Source organism: Scyliorhinus torazame, chromosome 3, assembly GCF_047496885.1.
Source record: "Scyliorhinus torazame isolate Kashiwa2021f chromosome 3, sScyTor2.1, whole genome shotgun sequence".
Lineage (NCBI taxonomy): Eukaryota > Metazoa > Chordata > Chondrichthyes > Carcharhiniformes > Scyliorhinidae > Scyliorhinus > Scyliorhinus torazame.
The window spans coordinates 146,477,337-146,501,176 of record NC_092709.1 but is presented as its reverse complement, the minus strand read 5'-3'; the positions used below and the strand labels follow the sequence as shown (position 1 = coordinate 146,501,176).

Below are 23,840 nucleotides of genomic sequence, written 5' to 3'. Positions count from 1 at the left end.
TACTGACCACCCCGCCGCGTTTCTTTGGCCGCGGAGGTGGCCCGCCAGCAGAATCTACCGGTCCCGCTGTTGTCAATGGAAATTCCTGTTCACTACACCCCTCGTCGCCAGGAAACCCGTGTACCGAATTGGGACGAGAATTTCCCGCCGAGTAAATCCCGCCCTATAGTATCATAATGGAGCAGAAGGAAAAATATATATTTTGGTGATAAATAAGAAAATAATGGTGAACTTAATCTGATTTTAATTTGGAAATCTGATAATAGTAAGAAAGTGGCCAGTGAATGGGTTAAGTGTTTTCTACATTAAAGCAAATTGTTGATGGTTTTTTGGGAACCTCCGCAGTGCAGAAACCAGTGAATCTAACTAGCCTGGCCCAAATGCCACCATTAGACTTCAGTTAAGTCAGAATTAAATGTAGAGCTGAGGGTTGGTGACCCGCACCATAATAAGAAGTCTTGACAATATCAAAGGCACATTTATGATGCCAGAAAGAATGTTCAAATATCATTTGTAGTTCATTCTCCGGCAGCTGAAGTGAACCATAAAACATAATGAAAAACGGTAGGCTTCCCTCCCTCTGTCAATAAGCTTAAAATATTATTTCCCATTTGTGGGACTTGGAAAACTTTCAGAAACAGCAACAGATAAACTAGCCTGAAAATGAAAGTAATTGCAAAAATGTGCAACTGTCAACTCACAAGGTGTAAGATTTAATAAGGAGTTTTTATAAGCTGAAGTCAAAATTATTGCTACATTCTCGTGATGAAAGAAAGGTTCCTGAGGGTCAGGTGACCGCTAGGCTTCCCCCATTGGCAATAGAAGGTGAGGGGCTGCATTTGAAAGCTATCTAAAACTGTCTAAAGCCAAGGTTAAATATCAAGGTCAAAAATAAAGCTGTAAGTTTGGAGTCGTGTGTGTTAACTTAGAAATAAAATGGATGGTTCTGTGATTATCAATGTTGAAAGGAAACAGGTTAAATTATTTTTGGCTAGGCACCAGTTTGCATGTGTGCGGTAGGAAAACAAGCTATTCAGACAAGGAGTCTCGTACCTGTGACTGAGTATCTGCATCAGAATCTGTGATTTGCTATTAAAGTTGTCGCTTTTATTATAACATTAAGCCTGGTTAAAATGTCTATAGATGCTGGTTTGGTGTAATAGCTTTGTGATTCTTAAGTTAGTTACAAGCCTTTTATTTTCCTGAGACAGGAAATACAAAATACTATGAAATAAAGCTATGCGTCATTTTTTCATGTGCTGGCTAATTTTTGCAAAACAGAAATAGTATGTCAGGAGCAATTTGCGAAGGGTAGGTCAGAAAGGGCGAGGAGCTAACAGATGTGATCTAACGGCCATGTTGCGCACGGCCTGGGACGCAACGTGGCTTTACGCCTCGCGAGATCTATCGGGATCTTGTTAGACGTCGCGATCTGGATCCCACTCACATTGGGTGGAACCTAAATTTGCATATCAAAGTGCAGTAAGGCACACTTGAATATGCACTCATCGGAGTTACCCAAGGCGTGGGATCTAAGACCCACGCTTTGGAGACCCTGAACGAGTGTTGGTTAGCAAACATAAACCAGGCGTACCAGTACTTGGGTGGGGTCTCCCAGGTGATCGGGAGTCCCTGGGTGGCCGGACTCTGGGCAGGGTGGTACCCTGACATCACTGATGTCACCTGGGCACCCTAGCACTGCCAACCTGGCATGCTGGCGATAGTACCTCTGCCAGCCTGACAGTGCCAGAGTGCCCAGGTGGCACTGCCAGGCTGTCTGGGCACTGCCAAGGTTCCAGGTTGCTGGTGCTAAGGTGCCCAGGTGGCATTTTGCCGGCACCAGGGATCGGGATTGGGGTTGTCCTGCCCTTATGAGATGGGGGGGGTGCTGGATGCCCAATTATAGATGTGTTGGGCATGTCCAGAGGCTAGGGTGGGTGTCTGGAGTGAGCGGAGCTCATTGGTGCAGGAAATGGAACTGAGTGCAGCCCCAGTGGGACATTCCTCACCGAGGCCCCAAAATGAAGCAAAGTCCCATTTGATAGTGGGGTCATTCTCGGTGCTGCAAGTGCCGGGAAAGAACCTACTAAATGCGTTTGACACATGACTCTGTTTCATATCCGTTAAATCGGCACAACCGTGGTGGGAATTAGGTAGGCACAGTAAGAGGTCACATAGCACCAGGTTAAAGTCCAACAGGTTTATTGAAATCACAAGCTTTCAAAGTGTTGCTCCTTCATCAAGTGAATTAGGTAGGAAATAGCAATCACTGGAACCAATGAGGCTTTGTTATCAACGGTGGGAGAAGAAAGTGGAAGCTGGACAGCAGGTCAGAACTGGAAGGCAAAAAGGAATGGAAGAACAGAGCTGTTTGCAGAGGTAGGGGGAGAAATGTGAAGAAAATGCTGGAATTTTTAACTTGAATGCACAGGGGGGATTTTTTAGCCAGTATAGGTCAGCAAAGATTGAGCTGATGGACAAGCAGAGCATAATGTGGGGCAGGACTGTCAAATAATAAAGTAGTGGGGTTGTTGAACTGAAGATGACAGAAGATTCAACATGGACTGATGGAGAGAAAAAGGGGGATATTGCAAAGATTGAACTAAGTGTCCTTGGTCATAGAGAGGATCTGGGGCAGGATTCTCCCCTACCCGGCGGGGCGGGGGTTTCCGGCCTAATGGAGTGGCGGGAACCACTCCGGCGTCGGGCCGCCCCAAAGGAGCGGATGTCTCCGCACCTTTAGGGGCCAAGCCCTCACCTTGAGGGGCTAGGCCCACGCCGGAGTGGTTTGCGCTCCACCGGCTGGCGGGAAAGGCCTTTGGCGCCACACCAGCCGGGGCCGAAAGGGCTTCGCCGGGCGACGCATGCGCGGGAGCATCAGCGGCTGCTGATGTCATCCCCACGCATGCGCAGGGTAGGGGGTCTCTTCTGCCTCTGCCATAGTGAAGACCATGGCGAAGGCGGAAGAAAAAGAATGCCCCCACGGCACAGGCCCGCACGCGGATCGGTGGGCCACGATCGCGCGCCAGGCCACCGTGGGGGCACCCCCCGGGGCCAGATTGCCCCACGCCCCGCCCCAGGACCCCAGAGCCCACCCGCGCCGCCTTGTCCCGCTGTTCAAAAGGTGGTTTAATCCACGCTGGCAGGACAGGCATTCCAGCAGCGGCACTTTGGCCCATCGCGGGCCGGAGAATCGGCGGGGGGTGGGCCCGCCGACTGACGCGGCGCGATTCCCGCCCCCACCGACCGGCATAGCGTGATTCCCGCCCCCGCCGAATCTCTGGTGGCGGAGACTTCAGGACACGGCGGGATTCACGCCAGCCCTCGACGATTCCCCGACCCGGCGGGGAGTTGGAGAATCCCGCCCCTGGTGTCAGAACTCAGCTCTAGGTTGGACTCAATACTGAAGTAACACACAGATTGTTCACCTTGAGAAAGAGGACATAGGTTGATGAAATCAGAGGCGACGGAAGGGATTTATGTGCTGGGAACTAGAAATAATGGGCTGTCGGGTGTTCAACTGGAAAATTGTGGTTTATCTAGAATGAGGGCTCAGAAAATCCTCAGATCATAATACCAGCCCCCTGCTGAACTGCACTACTGACCCCGCATTAAGATTTATGAAGGTTGGGGATGGAACTTTCAGGAGAAACCTCAAGCAGCCTGGGTGAATTTTTCGCGCTCCCCTGCCCTGCTAAACATGCTGGCAACACCAGTGGAAATTGGGCAGTCTTGGTGATGGTGAAGCGTTGGGTGGAGGAGAGGGGGGAGTGGGGGGACTCCTGTCTTTCCTGCCAAGAAAGTTGCTCAATCAGCGAACTGCTTTATTAATTTTACAAATAATAGTAAAATTTTACAGACAGTTATTGTCTTTCCCATCTTCTGGGGCCTGAGTTCTAACCTTGGCCTGGATGACCAGGAGATTTCACTTGAACCAGTTCAGATTGTGAATGCTATACTGGGTTCCACTTTCACAAGGTCATCCCAGAAATTGCAGCTTAAGGTCGAGATTATTGAATCTGAAGCATGGCCATTTGGCCCTTGCTGCCCCGCCCCTTTATTCCCCATGAGCTTCAATTTTACAAACAAGTTTATGGTGGCACAGTGGTTAGCACTGCTGCCTCACAGCACAAGGGACCCTGGTCAATTCTGGTCTTGGGTGACTGTCTGTGTGGAGTTTGGACTTTCTCCTTGTGTCTGCGCAGGTTTCCTCCGGGTGCTCCGGTTTCTTCCCACAGTCCAAAGATGTGCAGGCCATGATAAATCGCAGCTTAGGGTCCAAAGATGTGCAGGTTAGCAGGGGTTATGGGGGTTACGGGGCTAGGGCAAGGGAGTGGGCCTAGGTAGGGTGATCTTTCAGAAGGTCTATGCAGACTTGCTGAGCTGAATGGTCTCCTTCTGAACTGTAGGAATTCTATGCTATTCAATGTTAATACCTCTTTTTAAGTCCATATCCACATTTGAACCCTCTGTATTACTTCATCAAAGAACAGAATCAAGTTATTTTCTGCTCCCAATCAGATTTGTGATTGTTACGGCAGATTCTACCAGAATGACTGCAAATTTTAGGGACCTTGATGTCAGACAGATGGACTATGGTGAATGGAAATGGTCATAGAATTAAGAGCAGTAATACAGACTGGATATTGCAAACATGCATATGGAAACTAAACCTATGCCTGCAGATGAGGTTGCCAATGGGCTACATATAGATGACTGAAGGTAGAATCTTAGGGGACCTTAGAGGTGCAAGGGGAGGAGAATTCATTGCTATATTGCCTGGATGTGAATGAGTAGAACCATACAAGGGCTGGACAATAGTCATGAAGCAATGAATGACATGGTCAACCATAATATAAAACTGTAGAGAAGTCAGTGAAGGTCAACATACGACAGTGACAGAGGATGTCATTCATGGCTTTGTCCATGGTCATTTCACTGTTGTGTGATGTATGGATTCCATATTAAAGGAATTCAATCGGGGAACATCAGGGGTTATGGGCATGGAACTGCAGGGCCAAGAGATACAGTACACAAGGAAAAGTTGGTTAGGGTTGTGTGGTTGGTGGAGATAATGTATTGGTCAAGGGGTTGGTTTGTTGATCATCAAATGTAATAGTTTTGAAAGGAAGAGGTATGGTGCCTGTTGATAGGAAACAACATCAACTGCAGTAACTGTGAACTGGGCTAGGAGGGGTGGTTTTCAGTGGTTTGTTGTATATGTTTTGTGCATTTTCTCCCTTGACTTTTTGAAGTTCTGCATATTACTTTGCAGGTGTGTAGTATCATGGACAAAATTTATGTATTTTCTTACTGCCTGTGATCAATGTGTTTCGTATGTGAGGAGTGTGTGATTTCTTATCCTCGGCGTGTTTTCCCAATTTAAGTAATTCCAGCAGCAAGCATAGTGTGAATTTAAAAATAAGGAAGGTTATTTATCATCACACATTTTCCCCAGAGGTTTAAAACATGACTTCTCACCCATTTTATGGATGCATACACAAAGATTAGGTGCAGATGCAGGTAAAACAATACAATTACAATTCATGATTATCTCAGTCTTCTTTTTACTATTTCATAGGATGGCTGCGTCACTGGTTGGACAGCATTTATTGCCAATCCCTAATTATCCTTGAGGGGCATTTAAGAGTCTACCACATTGCTGTGGATCTGGAGTCACATGTTCAATCCAAAAACCACCAACCACTGCTGTTTCCTATCACTCAGCCAACTATGTGTCTATGCTGCTACTGTCCTTGTTACTCCATGGAATTCAACTTTGCTGTCATCTATTAAGTGGCACTCGAAAGCCTTTTGGTACTGCATTTTATCAATCTCACACTAGGAAACCTGTATACAATTTAGACAAGGCCTGCAATCTGCCAGGCTTTCACACTGCACAAGTTGAGCCTTGTAGCTCATCTTGTTGCTGCCCTTCACCACTTAGTTTCCTGTTTGCAACTCCACTTGTGCCAAATCCAACTGGAGACATGAGAGACCCTAACCAAATGAGTACGCTCTTCAAGCTGACCGTTTTATTCTCCGTGTCCGTTGAACAAAACACAGGGGCATTGTGGAATTGACATCAAATGCCCTAAGTGACCGTTCTACACAATCATTTAACTTCAAAAGGACCCCAGTGTAATGATATATTCGCGGCTCAGGAAGTGTTGACGGATCATTCCTTACTACAGGTGTAATAGGATTGGATCTTTTTTTTGTTACTGCGAATGAGATTGAACTGTAAGGAATCTCATATTTCTAAACGGCACATTACCCTGAATTTCATCAGCAACTCACAAGTTATGACGAGATACAGGTATTTCTATCCCCCCAAAATAGAGGGAAATCTAGCTCTAATGCGACTTCAATACCATGGGGGGCAGGAGCACCAACCCTGAGAGAATAGTTTCAGAAATTTGAAGTTGAGAACCTGCTCTGGAGCACTGAATGTTATTCGCAGCTTTTAAAACAACCTCTCGCACAACAGCTGGAATAATGATTGTTGGTGAAATTCAAACATTGGACTCGGTACAGACAAAAGACAAATGCAGGAAAGGGCAGACATTCCATATTACTCTTTAAATCAGCTGAAATAACATAATTAGATTCAGTCATTCCGAACACTCTTCAGTTCGAGTTCTGAGAATCTTTTATTTTAAGAAATGAAACCACCTGATGGTTAACCCTCTGCTAACGGGCAGGTTTTAAAAACTTAATTTTAAATAATGTGATCCCTACCGAGGATCTTTGCTAAGTCCGGAACATTCGGGTTACACGGTAGCACAGTGGTTAGCACTGTTGCTTCATAGCGCCAGGGTCCCAGGTTCGATTCCCGGATTGGGTCACTGTCTGTGCGGAGTCTGCACGTTCTCCCAGTGCCTGCGTGGGTTTCCTCTGGGTGCTCCGGTTTCCTCCCACAAGTCCCGAAAGACGTGCTGTTAGGTGAATTGGACATTCTGAATTTTCCCTCTGTGAACCCGAACAGGCGCCGGAATGTGGCGACTAGGGGCTTTTCGGAGTAACTTCATTGCAGCATTAATGTAAGCCTACTTGTGACAATAAAGATTATTTTAAAAATTACTGCAGCTGCTATTAAATTCAATGGCGTCTCTCTGAGGTACATGCAAGCAACTAATTGGGCGGTATCTCATCCACATAACATCAATGCAAAATTCAAGTGTTTTTTTGCATGGATGTGAGATGTATAGTCCGATAGTGGTTATAAAAATGGGGCCTTCTCGGAAATGTGTATGTTTTCAATAGCAAAGCCAGCGACGGAAATTCCAATACTGAGATCCCATCACTGACAGTTCACCAATTAATTAGGTCATAAAAATTCCTGTTTCCACAGCACAGCTTGTGCTCTCAGTGTGAGCAGACTGCTGCTGTCCTATCTCCTCTGAGCTGGATAGAGTCTGCTTGAATTTGCTGGGTAACAGGATGGGTGCAGTTGATTGATTTGATCATTTCACATTGCCAGTGTCACACCAGGGGCGGGATTCCCCCCTACATGGCAGGGCGGGGGGTCCCGGCGCCGAGGAGTGACGTGAACCACTCCGGTGTCGGGCCGCCCCAAAGGTGTGGAATCCTCGGTGGGCCCCAATCGCGAGCCAGGCCACCGTGGGGGCACCTACCGGGGCCAGATCCCCCCGCGCCCCCCCGAGAACCCCGGAGGCCGCCCGCGCCGCCAGGTCCCGCCGGTAAGGACCTACTCCAATTTACGGCAGCGGGACTGGCAAAAAACGGGCGGGACTTCGGGCCATCACGGGCCGGAGAACTCGGGCGGCCCCGGGACCCATTGAGTCGCGCCGGTCCCCGCCATTCTCCGAGGCGGGCAGCGCGATTCACGCCGGGGCGATTTTTTGGGGGGGCCGGAGAATTCGGAGGACAGCGGGGGCGGGGTTCACGCCGACCCCCGGCGATTCTCCTACCCGGCGGGGGGTCGGAGAATCCTGCCCCAGATAATTTGAAATGGAGATAGAGACAGCAGCTGAGAATTTAGCAGATGAGTTAATTTTTAAAAAATTCTGAGTATGCGGTAAAAGATCTTTTGTTTTATTCATTCATGTGGATGGCTGGCTGGGTCCACATTTATTGCCCATCCTTAATTGCCCTTGAACTGAGTGAATTGCTAGGTTATTTCAGAGGGCATTTAAGAGTCAACCACATTGCTTTGGATCTGGAGTCACATGTAGGCCAGACCAGGTAAGGACAGCAGATTTCCTTCCCTAAAGGACATTAGTGAACCAAGTGGGTTCTTACCACATCATTAGACTTTTAATTCCAAATATTGAGTGAATTCATATTTCACCACCTGCCATGGTGGGATTTTAACCCGGGACCCCACAGCATTACCCTGGGTCTAATGACAATACCACTGCACCACTACTTCATGACACACTTGCAGAATATCAACAAAAAAGTCACCCATTGATGATTGGGGAATTGTAAATGAAATAGCAATGGTGAGGTGATGCTTCCCACAGCCAGCGCATACTTGGTGAATGATACTTTTTTGGGGAAACATTTGTCAATTTTAAAAGACTCCCCAGTGTATTAAAGAATAGTGATAGAAAGGATATTATTTCATATGATATTCCTTACTGCATTTAAAATAAATGAATCAACACCTGCGTAATAATAATAGACAGAGGAACATCATGAACACATTAAGCATTAGTTCACCAATATTGGCAATTGTAGTTTCTAGGCTCTAGCCACAACTAAATAAAACAAAAGATGTATTTTTTAAAAAAGACTTATATTGCTGTGGCGCTTTATGGCCAATAAAGCACTTTTTGAAGTGCAGACACTGGTTTAATGTGGGAAACATATAAATTCTATGGAGTGCTATTGGGTTTTGCAGGGCTTTGATTGCATAGATGAGGGGTTTGTCCTATGAAGAGAGATTGAACAGTTTAGGCCGATACTCTCTTGAGTTTGGAAGAATGAGAGGAGATCTAATTGAGGTATATAAGATGATAAAACATATTGACAAAGTAGAGCGGATGTTTCCTCTTGTCGAGCAATCTTGAACAAGAGGTCATAGTTCAGGATAAGGGTTAGCAGATTTAAAACCGGGATGAGGAGAAATTACATCTCTCAAAGGGTCGTGAATCTGTGGAATTCACTATTCCAGAGAGTGATGGAACCGGGACATTGAGTAAATTTGAGGAGCTAGACAGATTTTTATTCAGTAATGGGTTGAAGGGTTATGGAGAACGGGAAGGAAAGTGGAGTTCAGGCTGAGAGGAGGTCAGTCATGATCGTATTGAATGGCAGAGCGGGCTTGAGAAGCTGAATTGCCTACTCCTATTCCTAGTTGTTATGTTGTAGAAAGCAGAATTCGTATTTCAGCACCTCACCATATGCTTTTGCAATCAACAAAAATGGGGAAGTTTCCAGTGTTTCTATTCACTCTGAGCCTTCTAGTTTTGAAATGGTGTTTAAATTGTTGGTCTCGTGACTAATTCTTTTGTTTCTTTCTTTTTACAGGACCTCCTGTAAGTACTTTTGATGTCTGAATGCTCAATGAACATCATCAAGATAAGAATTATTTTTCTTTTAACATGAGGCAGATTGTACAGAGTTTATAAAACACATAGATACACCTACTCAGTCGGGTGCAATTGATGATAAAAGTGAAACAGAAATAGTTCTTGCACTTCAAAGTTTATTTTTTAATTTACTGGAACATCCGTATACTGTAAGATATCACAACATCATTCCAATTCTCAGTTTCATTGTCAATTAAAACTAACTGGTATGAAAGGATAGCAAAATAATAGTCCTAGTGATATGTCTGTATGCCTGTATTGTTAATTTAATTATCCTCAATACTTAATACATAGTAATACAATAGAGGACCAGCCTTGCTATTCCTGGAGGTTTCTGAAAATCCTATATTTGTAAGGCTGATACATCAACGGTTCTGGCTGCTTTGGGTGGGAAATTAGTCCGTTTCCAGTTGAGAGAGTTGTTTCTCATTTCACAATATATAAGAATTATGGTGTTTTCTACTCTCAAAACAATGCATTTGCTATTATTAGTTAAATTAGCAACTGCCTATGTGGAGCTGATCAGCAGTTACAGTGACCATATGCAGCATCAATTACTGGATCCTCTGGAGTAAATTTTCAGTGTAAAAGTACGAGAGTTTTCATTGCACATTGTTGCCCAATCATAAATGCCAATATGACAGAACATAGTTCCAATTTCGCAACAAATAGCAGCAAGAATAAAACTCTTCCGTGCCTGCCACTGCTGCTATTCACAGACTGGAAGTGTGACTTTACAAAGTCAAAATTACACACTATTCCTGCCTGGATCTGTATGTGCCATGTACATAAGGGGTTAATGTGTAATCAGAAGATCACTAGAGGGCAGCATTAACGGGTATAAAAGCCAGACTCATGCTGTTCCTCGCTCCCTTTTGGTTGTACAGTAACGAGAGCAGGAGCATAGATTTAGCTCAGAGTGATTCGTGTAGTTAAACATAGCTATTGTATTTACATCTTGTAACCTTACTACTAGTATTAATCTTAAAGTAAATAACGCACAAAATTATTGTTTTAGTTACTCAATAAACCTTTCATTACTACTGGATGACTTTGAGTCCTTTTCATCAAGATTCAGAAAACCTCATCAGCAACCGGATTAAGTAACATATATTACATTCAGTAGTATAACCAAACATACTACAGAAGTGCAACAAAAGAAGATCATCACTTCAATTATTTTTTCTTTATTTGTTCATGGGATGCAGGTATCGCGGGTGAAGCCAGCGTATTGCTCATCCCCAATTGTCATTGAGAAGGTGCTGGGGAGCTGCCTTCTTGAACCATTGATGTCTGTGTGTTGTAGGTACACCCACTGTGCTATTAGGGAGGGAGTTCCAGGACTGTGATCCAGCCACAGTGAAGGAACAGCGATATATTTCCAAATCAGGATGGTGGTTCCTTGGAGGAGAACTTTCATTTGTGATGTTCCCGTGTGCCTGTCCTTCTAGATGGGAGTGGTCATGAGTTTGGAAGGGGCTGGCGCAGGAGACTTGGCGAGTTTCTGCAGTGCATCTTGTAGGTGGTACACAGTGTTGTCACTGTACATCAGTTGTGGAGAAAATGAATGTTTGTGGATGGGGTGTCAATCATGTGGGCTCCTTTGTTCTGGATGGTGTCAAGCATTGTTGGAGTTGCACTCATCCAGGCAAGTGGAGAATATTCCATCACGCTGGGGCATACATCGCAGATATGTTTGTGAAACTGCTGGGGGATGGGGCATTGTCCCGACCCTTGGAGGTGGATAGGGCTCATAGAGCACTCGCGAGGAAGCCGCGAACGGGAGACCCTCCGTGGGCAATGGTGGTGAGATTCCACAGGTACTTGGATAAGGCGCGCATTTTACAATGGGCCAAGCAGACATGGAGCTGTAAGTGGGACAATAGTATCCTGCGGATCTACCAAGACCTGAGTGTGGAGGTGGCCGGGAGAAGAGCAGGCTTCAACCAGATTAGGTCGATCCTTTTTAAGAAAAACGTGAAGTTCGGACTGTTGTATCCGGGCCGTCTCTGGATCACGTACGAGGAACAGCACTTTTATTTCGAGTTGCCTGAGGACGTGCTGGACTTCGTGAAAAGGAAAGAACTGGTGGTGGACTGAGAACTTTTGAACTTTGCTCCAATGTTCTTGTTTTTTTTTCTTTTTGTTTCTCTGTTCTTTAAAAAAAAGCTTCTCGTTTTCCATTTTGTGGAAGCTGTTTGTAATGCCTTCTGTATTGAGTTGGGACCAGTGGTAGAGCTGAGTGAGTTAAAGTTTTCAATTGCACTGTTGGGGGATGGAGGTGTGCTTGTTTAGATTTTGGTGTTTCTCTGTCGGGCAATTGTGTGGGGATTGTTTGATGTTAGAGTATGTTTGTATGAGCGGGGGGGAGGGTGGGGAGGGAACAGAAGGTGGGAGACTATCCGGCGCCAGGGATGGGGGCCACCAAGCTAGCTGGGCGGGCTAGCTCACAGAAGCGCAGTGGGGGTGTGCATATGTTCGGTTTATCAAAGGGGTTGGGGTACAGAGTGTTGTTACCAGGGGGGGAAATGTTCTGCTGACGAGGGAGGGACTTGGACCAAAGGACAGAGAGGAGGTTGGTGCGGAGGTTGCCTGGGGGTGGGCCGGTGAAGGTGCAGAGCATGCGCTGGAGGCTGGCCCAAAAAAGGGGATGGCTGATCGGCGAAAGGGGGGGGGGCAATGAGCCCCCCCCCCCCCCCCAACTAGGCTGATCACCTGGAATATTCGAGGGTTAAATGGGCCGGTCAAGAGGGCACATGTGTTCGCGCATCTTAGGGGACTGAAGGCGGACGTGGTAATGTTGCAGGAGACGCACTTAGAGTAACTGACCAGATTAGATTGAGGAAAGGCTGGGTCAGTCAGGTCTTTCACTCGGGACTGGATTCAAAGACTAGAGGGGTCGCGATCCTGATCAATAAGCAGGTGGTGTTTGAGGCGGGTAGAATAGTTTTGGATGTGGGACGTCGGTACATTATGGTCAGTGGGAAACTGGAGGGGGTACAGGTGGTATTAGTAAATGTGTACGCGCCGAATTGGGATGATGTGGATTTTATAAAGAGGATGATGGGGAAGATACCGGACCTGGACTCGCACAGGTTGGTCATGGGAGGGGACTTCAACACAGTTATTGACCCTGGCTTAGACCAGTCAAGCTCGAAAACAGGCAGGGTGCCAGCAATGGCAAAGGAACTAAAAGGGTTCATGGAGCAGATGGGGGGGGTGGATCCATGGAGATTTTGGCAGCCGAGGGTGAAGGAGTTCTTCTTCAACTCACACGTGCATGAAGTGTACTCCCGGATTGATTTCTTTATTGTGAGCAGGGCCTTACTGACAGGGGTGGTGGACACGGGGTACTCGGCGATCACAATCTCAGACCATGCTCTGCACTGGGTTGACCTGCAGGTTAGTAAAGACAGTAACCAGCACCCGCACTGGAGGTTAGATGTGGGATTTTTGGCTGACGAAGGGGTGTGCGAGCGGCTGAGAAAATATATTCAGAACTACCTGCAGGTCAACGACACGGGGGAAATTTCAGCAGCGATGGTCTGGGAAGCACTGAAGGCAGTGGTCAGGGGGAGCTGATCTCGATACGGGCTCATAGGGAGAAGGTGGACAGGACAGAGACGGACCGACTGGTGAAGGAGATACTACAGATCGATAGGAGGTATGCGGAAGCCCCAGAGGCAGGGCTTTTAAGGGAATGGCGGAGGCTACAGGCGGAGTTTGGCTTGTTTACCACCGGGAGGACGGTGGAGCAGCTGAGAAAGGCGAGGGGGGCGATCTATGAGTATGAAGAGAAGGCCAGCAGAATGCTTGCACAGCAGCTTAGAAAGAGGGAGGCAGCTAGGGAGATAGGGAAAGTAAATGACAGAGATGGGAACCTGGTTGGAGATTCAGCAGGGGTGAATAAGGCGTTTCGGGATTTCTACAGTAGGCTGTATAGTCGGAACCCCCTACGGGGCCGGAGGGGATGAGGCACTTCTTGGGGGGCTGAATTTCCCAAAGGTGGACGGGGAGCTGGTAGAAGGGCAGGGGGCCCCGATCGGGTTGGAAGAGATAGTGGAGGCTCTGAAAGCCATGCAGGCGCATAAGGCCCCGGGTCCGGATGGGTACTTAGTGGAGTTTTATAAAACGACCTCTGGGATATTGGGGCCAGTTTTGATGAGGATGTTCAATGAAGCAAGCAAAGAGGGGTGTTGCCCCCGACGATGTCACAGGCCACAGTTTCGCTGATTCTGAAGTGGGACAAGAACCCGGAGCTGTGTGGGTCCTACAGGCCGATATCCCTGTTGACTGTGGACGCCAAACGGCTGGCCAAAATTTTGAACTCCAGGATTGAGGATTGTGTTCCGGACGTTATTGGGGAGGACCAGACGGGGTTTGTTAAAGGTAGGCCAATGTTGGTGGCCAACATAAGAAGGTTGTTAAATGTGATCATGATGCCCCCGGAAGGTAGGGAGGTGGAGATAGTGATCGCAATGGATGCAGAAAAGGCTTCTGGTCGGGTGGAATGGGACTATCTGTGGGAGATACTGGGACGGTTTAGATTTGGGCGGGGCTTTACTGACTGGGTCAGGTTACTGTATCAGGCTCCTGTGGCAAGTGTACGGATGAATAGGTCAATATCGGACTATTTTAGACTGCACCGGGGGACGAGACAGGGATGCCCTCTCTCCCCACTGCTAGCTATAGAGCAGTTGGCAATTGCACTGAGAGCCTCAAGGGACTGGAAGGGGCTGGTCCGGGTTGGGGGTGGGGGTGGGGGGGAGCACAGAGTCTCGCTCTATGCAGATGACCTGCTTCTATATGTATCGGACCCATGAGAGGGGTTGGAAGAAATCTTGAGGATTCTGGGGGAATTTAGCCGGTTTTCGGGGTATAAGCTAAATATGGGGAAAAGTGAGATGTTTGCGATCCAGGCGAGGGGACAGGAGAGGCGATTCGGAAAGCTGCCGTTTAGATTAGTAGGGGGAAGTTTTAGGTACCTAGGCATTCAAGTGGCGCAGCAATGGGACCAGCTGCATAAATTAAATCTGGCCCAGCTGGTGGACTAAATGAAGGACGATTTTTGGAGATGGGACGCGCTCCCGTTGTCATTAGCTGGGAGGGTGCAGACGGTGAAGATGACGGTCCTCCCGAGATTCCTGTTTGTGTTTCAATGCCTCCCCATCTTTATTCCGCGGTCCTTTTTCAAACGGGTCAACAAAGTGATCTCTGGCTTTAAGGAAGGTAATGCTTGAGTGGAGTCGGGGAGAGGGCGGGCTGGCGCTGCCAAATTTTAGTAACTATTACTGGCCGGCGAATATAGCCATGATCAGGAAGTGGGTGGTGGGGGAGGGGGAGGCATGGGAGCGTATCGAGGCGGCTTCATGCAAGGGCATCAGTTTGGGAGCGTTGGTAACTGCGCCTCTGCTGTTCCCGCCGGCACGGTACTCCACCAGCCCCGTGGTGGTGGCGGCCCTGAGTCTGGGCAATGGAGGAGACGTGGGAGCAGAGGGAGCATCGGTCTGGTTCCCAATCTGTAATAATCACCGGTTTGCTCCGGGAAGTATGGATGGGGCGTTCCGGATATGGCGGAGAGCAGGGATTGAGAGGATGGGGGATATGTTTATAGGGGGGAGCTTTACGACTATAAGGGTGCTGGAGGAGAGGTTTGGGTTGGTGAGGGGAAATGAATTCAGGTATCTGCAGGTGCGGGACTTCCTACGGAAACAGGTGTCAACCTTCCCGCTCCTACCGCTAAGGGGGATTTAGGACAGGGTAGTTTCCAGAGGGTGGGTAGGAGAAGGGAGCGTCGCGGACATTTACAAGGAACTTATGGGGTCAGAGGAGATGCAGACCGAGGAGCTGAAGCACAAGTGGGAGACGGAGCTGGGTGGTGAGATCGAGGATGGTCTATGGGCGGACACGTTGAGTAGAGTCAACGCGTCTGCAACTTGTGCCAGGCTCAGCCTGATACAATTTAAGGTCGTTCACCGGACTCACATGACAGTGGCCCGGATGAGCAGATTCTTTGGGGTGGAAGACAGGTGTGCAAAATGTGCGGGAGGACCAGCGAACCATGTCCACATGTTCTGGACATGTCCAAAGATTAGGGGATTTTGACAGGGGTTTGCAGATATCATGTCCATGGTGTTAAAAACAAGGGTGGCGCTGAGTCCAGAGGTGGCGATTTTCGGGGTGTCGGAAGACCCGGGAATCCAGGAGGAGAAAGAGGCAGACGTTCTGGCCTTTGCTTCCCTGGTAGCCCGGAGATGGATACTATTAGCTTGGAGGGACTCAAAGCCCCCGAAGTCGGAGACCTGGCTATCGGACATGGCTAGCTTTCTCTGTTTGGAGAAAATCAAGTTCGCCTTGAGAGGGTCACTTTTAGGGTTCGCCGGAGGTGGCAACCGTTCGTCGACTTCTTCGCGGAAAATTAATCGTCAGCAGAAGGCAGAGGGGGGTAAAATTTAGCTTAGAGTAGGGGGTTAATAAAGGTGGGACCTGTAAGCGAGGGAGACAGCTATTCAACTATGTTTATAGTTTCATGTACATTGTTGATTATGTTGTTGTTATAATACCAAAAAATACCTCAATAAAATGTTTATTAAAAAAAAAGATATGATTTGCTCGCTGCAGAACTCCTAGTCTCTGACCTGCTCTTGAAGCGATGGTATTATATGACTGACTCAGTTCAGTTTATGATCAGTGGTAACCCCCAAGATGTTGATAGTGGGGGATTCAGCAATGGTAATGCTATTGAATGTCAAGGGGCGATGGTTAGGTTTTCTCTTGTTGGAGATTGTCATTGTCTGGCACTTGTGTGGCGTGAATGTTGCTTGTCATTTGTCATTCCAAACCTGGATATTGTCCAGTTGTTGCTGCATTTGGACATGGACTACTTCAGTATCTGAGGAGTCACAAATGGTGCTGAATATTGTGTAATTATCAATGAACATCCCACTTCTGACTTTATGATGGAAGGGAGGTCATTCATTAAGCAGCTGCAGATGGTTGAACCGAGGCAACTGCCCTGCGGTACTCCTGCAGTGATGTCCTGAAACTGAGAAAATTGACCTCCAGCAACCACAGCCATCTGCCTTTGCACTAGCTATGACTCCAACCAGGGAACAGTTTTCCCCCATTGACTCCTCTATTGCTAGAACTCCTAAATTAAACACTCAGTGTTTATGGTGGCGACTGTCAAGGCCATTCTCAACGTATCTCTGGAGTTCATCTCTTTTGTTCATGTTTGAACTAAGGGGCAACGCGGTAGCACAAGTGGATAGCACTGTGGCTTCACAGCGCCAAGGTCCCAGGTTCGATTCCCCGCTGGGTCACTGTCTGTGAGGAGTCTGCATGTTCTCCCCGTGTCTGCGTGGGTTTCCTCCCACAGTCCAAAGACGTGCAGGTTAGGTGGATTGGCCATGCTAAATTGCCCTTATGAAATGAATTGAAAATCGCTTATTGTCACAAGTAAGCTTCAAATGAAGTTACTGTGAAAAGCCCCAGTGTCCAAAAACGGTTAGGAGGGGTTATTGGGTTACGGGGATAGGGTGGAAATGAGGGTTTAAGTGGGTCAGTGCAGACTCGATGTGCTGAATGGCCTCCTTCTGCACTGTATGTTCTATGTTCTATGTAATGAGGTCAGGAGCAGAGTGGAACCCAAACTGAGCATCCATGAGCAGGTTATTAATAAGCTCTCTTGGCAGTCCCTCAGCATTGAGTATGAGGCTTCCACTCCGGGGAGGTGGGTTCTGCGGTGGCTAAAAAGTCCTGGATCCACAGGTTTGGCAGGTAGTACTTGAAGAGGTGGGTAGGTGGGACGCTCTCAATTCTGCGCTCTCCTTCCACTGTTTACAGTGGGCCTTCGCATGCTCCACCCTACAACTCTCGAGTTGATTGGCTCTTTCACGGATGCTTTTTCTCCAGTTTGTGTGTTCTGAGGCAAGCGATTCCCACGTGTCGGTGGGGATGTTTCATTGATTTAGGCAGGCTTTCAGCGTGTCCTAATGGTGATTCTTCTGACTTCCGAGTGATCGCTTGCCAATACAGAGCTTGGAATAGGGCACTTGTTTTGGGAGTCTTGTATCGGGAATGCGGGCATGCGGGCAATGTGGCCCACCCATCGCAGCTGGTCGAGCATGACCAGTGCCTTGATACTGGGGATATTGGCCTGGGAGACCATGCTCACGTTGGTACATCTATGCTGTCAGTGGATTTGCAGGATTTTGGGGAGGCAATGTTGGTGATATCTCTCCACGGATCTGAGGTGTCTGCTGTACATTGTCCATGTTTCTGGTGCTGACAGGAGGGCGGGGGCCATGGCTGCTCTGTAGACCATGAGCTTGTTTCTGGGTTTGAGGTCTCGGTCTTCGAATACTCTGTTCCTCAGGTGCCCGAAGACTGCACTGGCACATTGGAGTCAACACTGAACCGCCCCACTGGAAGCTAACCTACCAGACAAGTGGGAACCTTCAATTTCTGATGCCTCCAGGCCAGAACCAAGACCACACCAATCTCTGAAATCGAGCTGCAGTACGCAGACAACGCCTATGAATGCACACATGCAAAAGCTGAGCTACAAACCATCGTTGACCGATGAGACACATGAGAGAATGAGCCTCAGACTAAACATCCGGAAAACAAAGATTCCCTCAGAGCCCCTCCTGCCACACAAAACTGCCCCCCAGCCATCAAGATCCACGGTAATCCCTTGGACCACATGGATCATTTCCCATACCCAAGGAGCCTCCTCTTGGTGCGAGCAGACATTGATGACGAAATCCTATTGCTAAGCAAGTGCCGCTTGATATGATTTTTGATTTCCCCTTCCATCACTTTACTGATGATCACGAGTCGGCTGATGGGGTGGTAACTGGCCGGGTTGGATTTATCTGATTTTTGTGCAGATGACATACCTGGGTAATTTTCCACATTCCCGGTTAGATGCTAGTGTTGTAACTGTACTTTTTAAAAAATTTAGAGTACCCGATTATTTTTTCCAGTTGAGGGGCAATTTAACATGGACAATCCACCTAAAATCGTTGAGAAACTGATTTAGCTCAGTGGGCTAGACACCTGGGGCGAGATTCTCCGACCCCCTGCCGGGTCGGAGAATCGCCGGGGGCTGGCGTGAATCCCGCTCCCGCCGGTTGCCGAAGTCTCCGGCACTGGAGATTCGGCGGGGGCGGGTATCGCGCCGCGCCGGTTAGCGGGCCCCCCCGCTCGATTCTCCGGCCCGGATGGGCCGAAGTCCCGCCGCTAAAATGCCTGTCCCGCCGGCGTAAATTAAACCACCTACCTTACCGGCGGGACAAGGCAGCGCGGGTGGGCTCCGGGGCCCTGGGGGGGGGGGGGGGCGCGAGGCGATCTGACCCCGGGGGATGCCCCCACGGTGGCCTGGCCCGCGATCGGGGCCCACCGATCCGTGGGCGGGCCTGTGCCGTGGGGGCACTCTTTCCCTTCCGCCTCCGCCACGGTCTCCACCATGGCGGAGGCGGAAGAGACTCCCTCCACTGCGCATGCGCGGGAATGCCGTCAGCGGCCGCTGACGCTCCTGCGCATGCGCCGCCCGGAGATGTCATTTCTGCGCCAGCTGGCGGGGCACCAAAGGCCGTTTCCGCCAGCTGGCGGGGCGGAAATTTGTCCGCCGCCGGCCTAGCCCCTCAATGTTGGGGCTCGGCCCCCAAAGATGCGGAGCATTCCGCACCTTTGGGGCGGCGCGATGCCCGTCTGATTTGCACCGTTTTGGGTGACAGTCGGCGGACATCGCGCCGTTTCTGGAGAATTTCGCCCCTGGTTTGTGGGGCGAAATTCTCCCCCAACGGCGGGATGTCCGCCGACTGGCGCCAAAGACGGCGCCAATCAGACGGACATCGCGCCGGCCCAAAGGTGCAGAATGCTCCGCATCTTTGGCGGCCTAGCCCCAACATTGAGGGGCTAGGCCGACGCCGGAGGGATTTCCGCCCCGCCAGCTGGCGGAAATGGCGTTTGTTGCCCCGCCAGCTGGCGCGGAAATGTGGCGCATGCGCGGGAGCGTCAGCGGCCGTTGTCAGTTTCCCGTCGCATGCGCGGGAGCGTCAGCGGCCGCTGTCAGTTTCCCGCGCATGCGCAGTGGGGAGAGTCACTCCGCCTCCGCCATGGTGGAGGCCGTGGCGGAGGCGGAAGGGAAAGAGTGCCCCCACGGCACAGGCCCGCCCGCGGATCGGTGGGCTCCGATCGTGGGCCAGGCCACCGTGGGGGCACCCCCCGGGGTCAGATCGCCCCACGCCCCCCCCAGGACCCCGGAGCCCGCCCACGCCGCCTGGTCCCGCCGGTAAATACCAGGTTTGATTTACGCCGGCGGGACAGGCAATTTCTGGGTGGGACTTCGGCCCATCCGGGCCAGAGAATTGAACGGGGGGTCCCGCCAACCGGCGCGGCCCGATTCCCGCCCCCACCCAATCTCCGGTACCGGAGACTTCGGCGGGGGCGGGGGCGGGATTCACGGCGGCCTACGGCCATTCTCCGACCCGGCGGGGGGTCGGAGAATGACGCCCGTGATGTAGAACAAGGCTATTAGCACAGGTTCAATTCCCGTACCAGTTGAGAATTCTGAATTCTCCCTCTGTGTACCCGAACAGGCGCCGGAATGTGGCGACTAGGGGCTTTTCACAGTAACTTCATTGCAGTGTTAATGTAAGCCTACTTGTGACAATAAAGATTATTCATTTATTTTAACCTCCACATCTTTGGGTTGTGGGGGTGAGACCCACGCAGACATGGGGAGAATGTGCACACTCCAGTAACCCGGGGCCGAGATCGAACCCGGGTCCTCAGCACTGTGAGGCAACAGTGTTAACCACTGCTCCACCATGCTGCCTGTTGTAACTGCACTTGAACAGCTTGGCTAGGGACACAATAGGTTCTGGTGCACAAGTCTTCGGTATTATTGCCACAATATTGTCAGGGCACATAGCCTTTGCAGTATCCAGTGCCTTCATATCGCGTGGAGTGAATCGAATTAGCTCAAAGCTAGCATCTGTGATGCTGGGACATCCAGAGGAGGCCAGGTTGGATCATCTATTCAGCGCTCCTGGCTGAAGATTGTTGCAAATGCTTCAGCCTTATTTTTGCATCGATGTGCTGGGCTGCCCCATAATTCAGGATAGTTCTGAAGCCTCCTCCTCCAGTTCATTGTTTAATTATCCACCACTATTCACGACTGGATGTGATAGGACTGCAGAGCTGAGACATGGGGGGCGATTCTCCGATATGGAGGCCAAGTGTTCGCGCCATCGTGAATGCAGTCACGCTTCACGACGGTGCGAACAGGGCCTGGGCATGATCTATTCTGGCCCCCACAGGGGGCTAGCACGGCACTGGAGTGGTTCACGCCGCTCCAGCGTCCTTACGCGGCGCCAAATGGGCGTCGCACCAACCCGCGCATGCGCAGGGAACTTCTTACGCGCGCCGGCCCCGACCCAACATCGGTGTTGAGGGGCCGGCCATGCCGGAAAGTAGGCCCGATGGGGGAGAGGCCGGCCCGCCGACCGGTGGGACCCGATCGCAGGCTAGATCCCATCGGAGGCCCCCCTCCGGTGAAGGAGCCCCCCTCCCCCCCCACACAGGCCGCCCCCTGAGCATTCCCGCAGAGTTCCCGCCGGCAGCGACCAGGGGTGAACGGTGCTGGCGGGACTCTGTCGTATCAGAGCAGCCGCTCGGCCCATCCGGGCCGGAGAATCAGCGGCCCAGTCTCGTACAGCGGCCCGCAGCCGGCACCGCGCCAAACATGCCGGCGCAAATGGCGCCGATTCTCCGCACCTCGGAGAATCGCGCGCCGGCGTTGGGGCGTCGTGGCACGGTTGCGGCGATTCTCCGGCGCGGGGTTCAGAGAATCGCCCCCATAATCTGTTAGTTGTGGGATTGTTTAACTCTATTGCATGCTGCTTCCACTCTTTACCATGCAAGTAGTCCTGGTTTGGAGCTGAGGTTGACACATTGGGCGGGTTTCTCCCCTTCCCTGCGGGGCGGGGGGTCCCGGCGCCGAGGAGTGATGTGAACCATTCCGGCATCGGGCCACCCCAAATGTGCGGACTCCTCCGCACCTTCAGGGGCTAGGCCCGGCCCGGAGTGGTTTGCACTCCGCCGGCCGGCGGGGAAGGGGCTTGGTGCCATGGCAACCGGCACCGAAGGGCCTCCGCCGGCCGGCGCGAGTTGGCGCATGCGCGGGAGCACCAGCGTGTGCTGGTGTCAACCCGCCGCATGCATGGGAGGGTTTGTCTCCGCATCGGCCATCACGGAGGACGACAGCGACCGATGCGGAGGAATAGAGTGCCCCCACGGCACAGGCCCGCCCGCGGATCGGTGGGCCCTGAGCGCGGGCCAGGCCACCGTGGGGGCACCTCCCGGGGTCCAATCCCCCCACACCCCCCCGAGAACCCCGCGCCGCCAGGTCCCGCCGGTAAGGACCTACTCCAATTTACGGCGGCGGAACTGGCAAGAAACGGGCGGGACTTCAGCCCATCGCAGGCGGGAGAATTCGGGCAGCCCCGGGGTCCATTGAGACGCGCCAGTCCCCGCCATTCTATGAGGCGGGCGGCGCGATACACGCCGGGGCGATTTTTGGGGGGCCGGAGAATTCGGAGGATGGCGGGGGCGGGATTCACGCCGATTCCCGGCGATTCCCCAACCCGGCAAGGGGGTCGGAGAATCCTGCCCATTATTTTTAAGATTGCCGTGTGCTGATCCTGACATGCCCTCCTGCATTCTTAATTGAAACAGGGTTGATCCCCAGGATTGATGGTAATCATACGGTGGAGGCTATGCTGGGCCATAAGGTTACAGATTGTGGTTGAATGCAATTCTGTTGCTGCTGCTGATGGCCCACAGCGCCTCATAGATGCTCGGGTTTGATTTACAAGATCTGTTTAAAATCTGTTTGCAGATTTCAAATGGAAGTAGCACTCCCATCTAGTATGGTGGCAGTGCCTCACTACATGCTGGAAGGTCATGTCTCCACATTTCCACAAGGATTGTGCAGTGGTCACTCCTACCAATACTGTTGTGGGCAGTATCTGGGACAGGTAGATTCGTGAGGATGAGGTCAAGTACGTTTGTTCCTTCACCACCTGCAACATTCCTAGTCTAGCAGCCATGTCCTTTAGGACTCGGCCCTCTAGGTCAATAGTGATGCTACTGAACCACTCTTGGTTAGAACATAAAACATACAGTGCAGAAGGAGGCCATTTGGCCCGTCGAGTCTGCACCAACCCACTTAAGCCCCCACTTCCACCCTATCCCCATAACCCAGTAACCCCTCCTCACCTTTTTGGTCACTAAAGGCAATTTATCATGGCCAATCCACCTAACCTGCACATCTTTGTACTGTGGGAGGAAACCGGAGCACCCGGAGGAAACCCACACACACACGGGGAGAACGTTCAGACTCTGCACACAGTGACCCAGCGGAGAATCGAATCTGGGACCGTGGCGCTGTGAAGCCACAGTGCTATCCACTTGTGCTACCGTGCTGGTGATGGGTGGTAGGTGGTCATCAGCAGGAGGCTTTCTTGCACATGTTGGACCTGATGCCATGCGACTTCATGGGGGTGGGGTCAATGTTGAGGATTCCGAGGGCAACTCCCTCCTGACTATATTGCACTGTGCCTCTACCTCTAGTTGGTCTGTCCTGCCAGTGGGATGGTGCTGGTGGTGTCTGAGACATTATCTGTGAGGAATGATTCTGTGAGTGTGACTATTTCAGGCTGTTGCTTTCCAAGTCTGCGGGATAGCTGACCCAATTTTGGCACAAACCTCCAGATGACAGAAATCAGTGAAATCAAACTCCCCTTTCTCTTCAATCTGATTGAGTGTGTCGTCACACTGAGGCATTATGCACTCACCCAAATGAACAATGCATTTCAGAAATTTGAATTCGAAGGGACCTTAGCCCTGGGAACTTCTATCAAAAGTGTTTGAAATGCCCATGTCTATTGGTGTAAAACTGCATAAAGACCAATCTGTTAGATGTGGTAAAGTGGAATAATCCTGTGTGTTTGCAGTAAAATGTTCTGATCATTTTTTGTACCTTGTATTGTTTGGAGCAAAAGTCAATTCCAATCCATCCATAAACCATCATACTTGTGTATTTCTACAGAAGAGATCACTTGTAAGTGACTGCACAGTAAAGTAGTGCTACCGTTTGGTGTCCCTGGTCTTTCAATTCACCCTCTTGACAGTCCCATGACTTAATTTAACCTGACCACATATAAAAGAGAACCTTGTGTGTTAGGTCTGATACCCAAGAGAAAGCCA

The 23,840-nt window shown here is 50.3% G+C and overlaps 1 protein-coding gene across 1 annotated transcript in view; it reads left to right on the top strand.

Moving 5' to 3' along the window:
• LOC140409398 (collagen alpha-1(XXV) chain-like) overlaps positions 1–18,147 on the top strand; it is a 595,770-nt gene extending 577,623 nt beyond the window's left edge. Inside the window, exons 4-5 of the mRNA XM_072497845.1 lie at positions 9,499–9,506; positions 18,040–18,147. Of these exons, the coding sequence (XP_072353946.1) occupies positions 9,499–9,506; positions 18,040–18,147 (116 nt within the window). The remainder of the gene's footprint in view (positions 1–9,498; positions 9,507–18,039) is intronic.
• Positions 18,148–23,840: the final 5,693 nt, after the last annotated feature.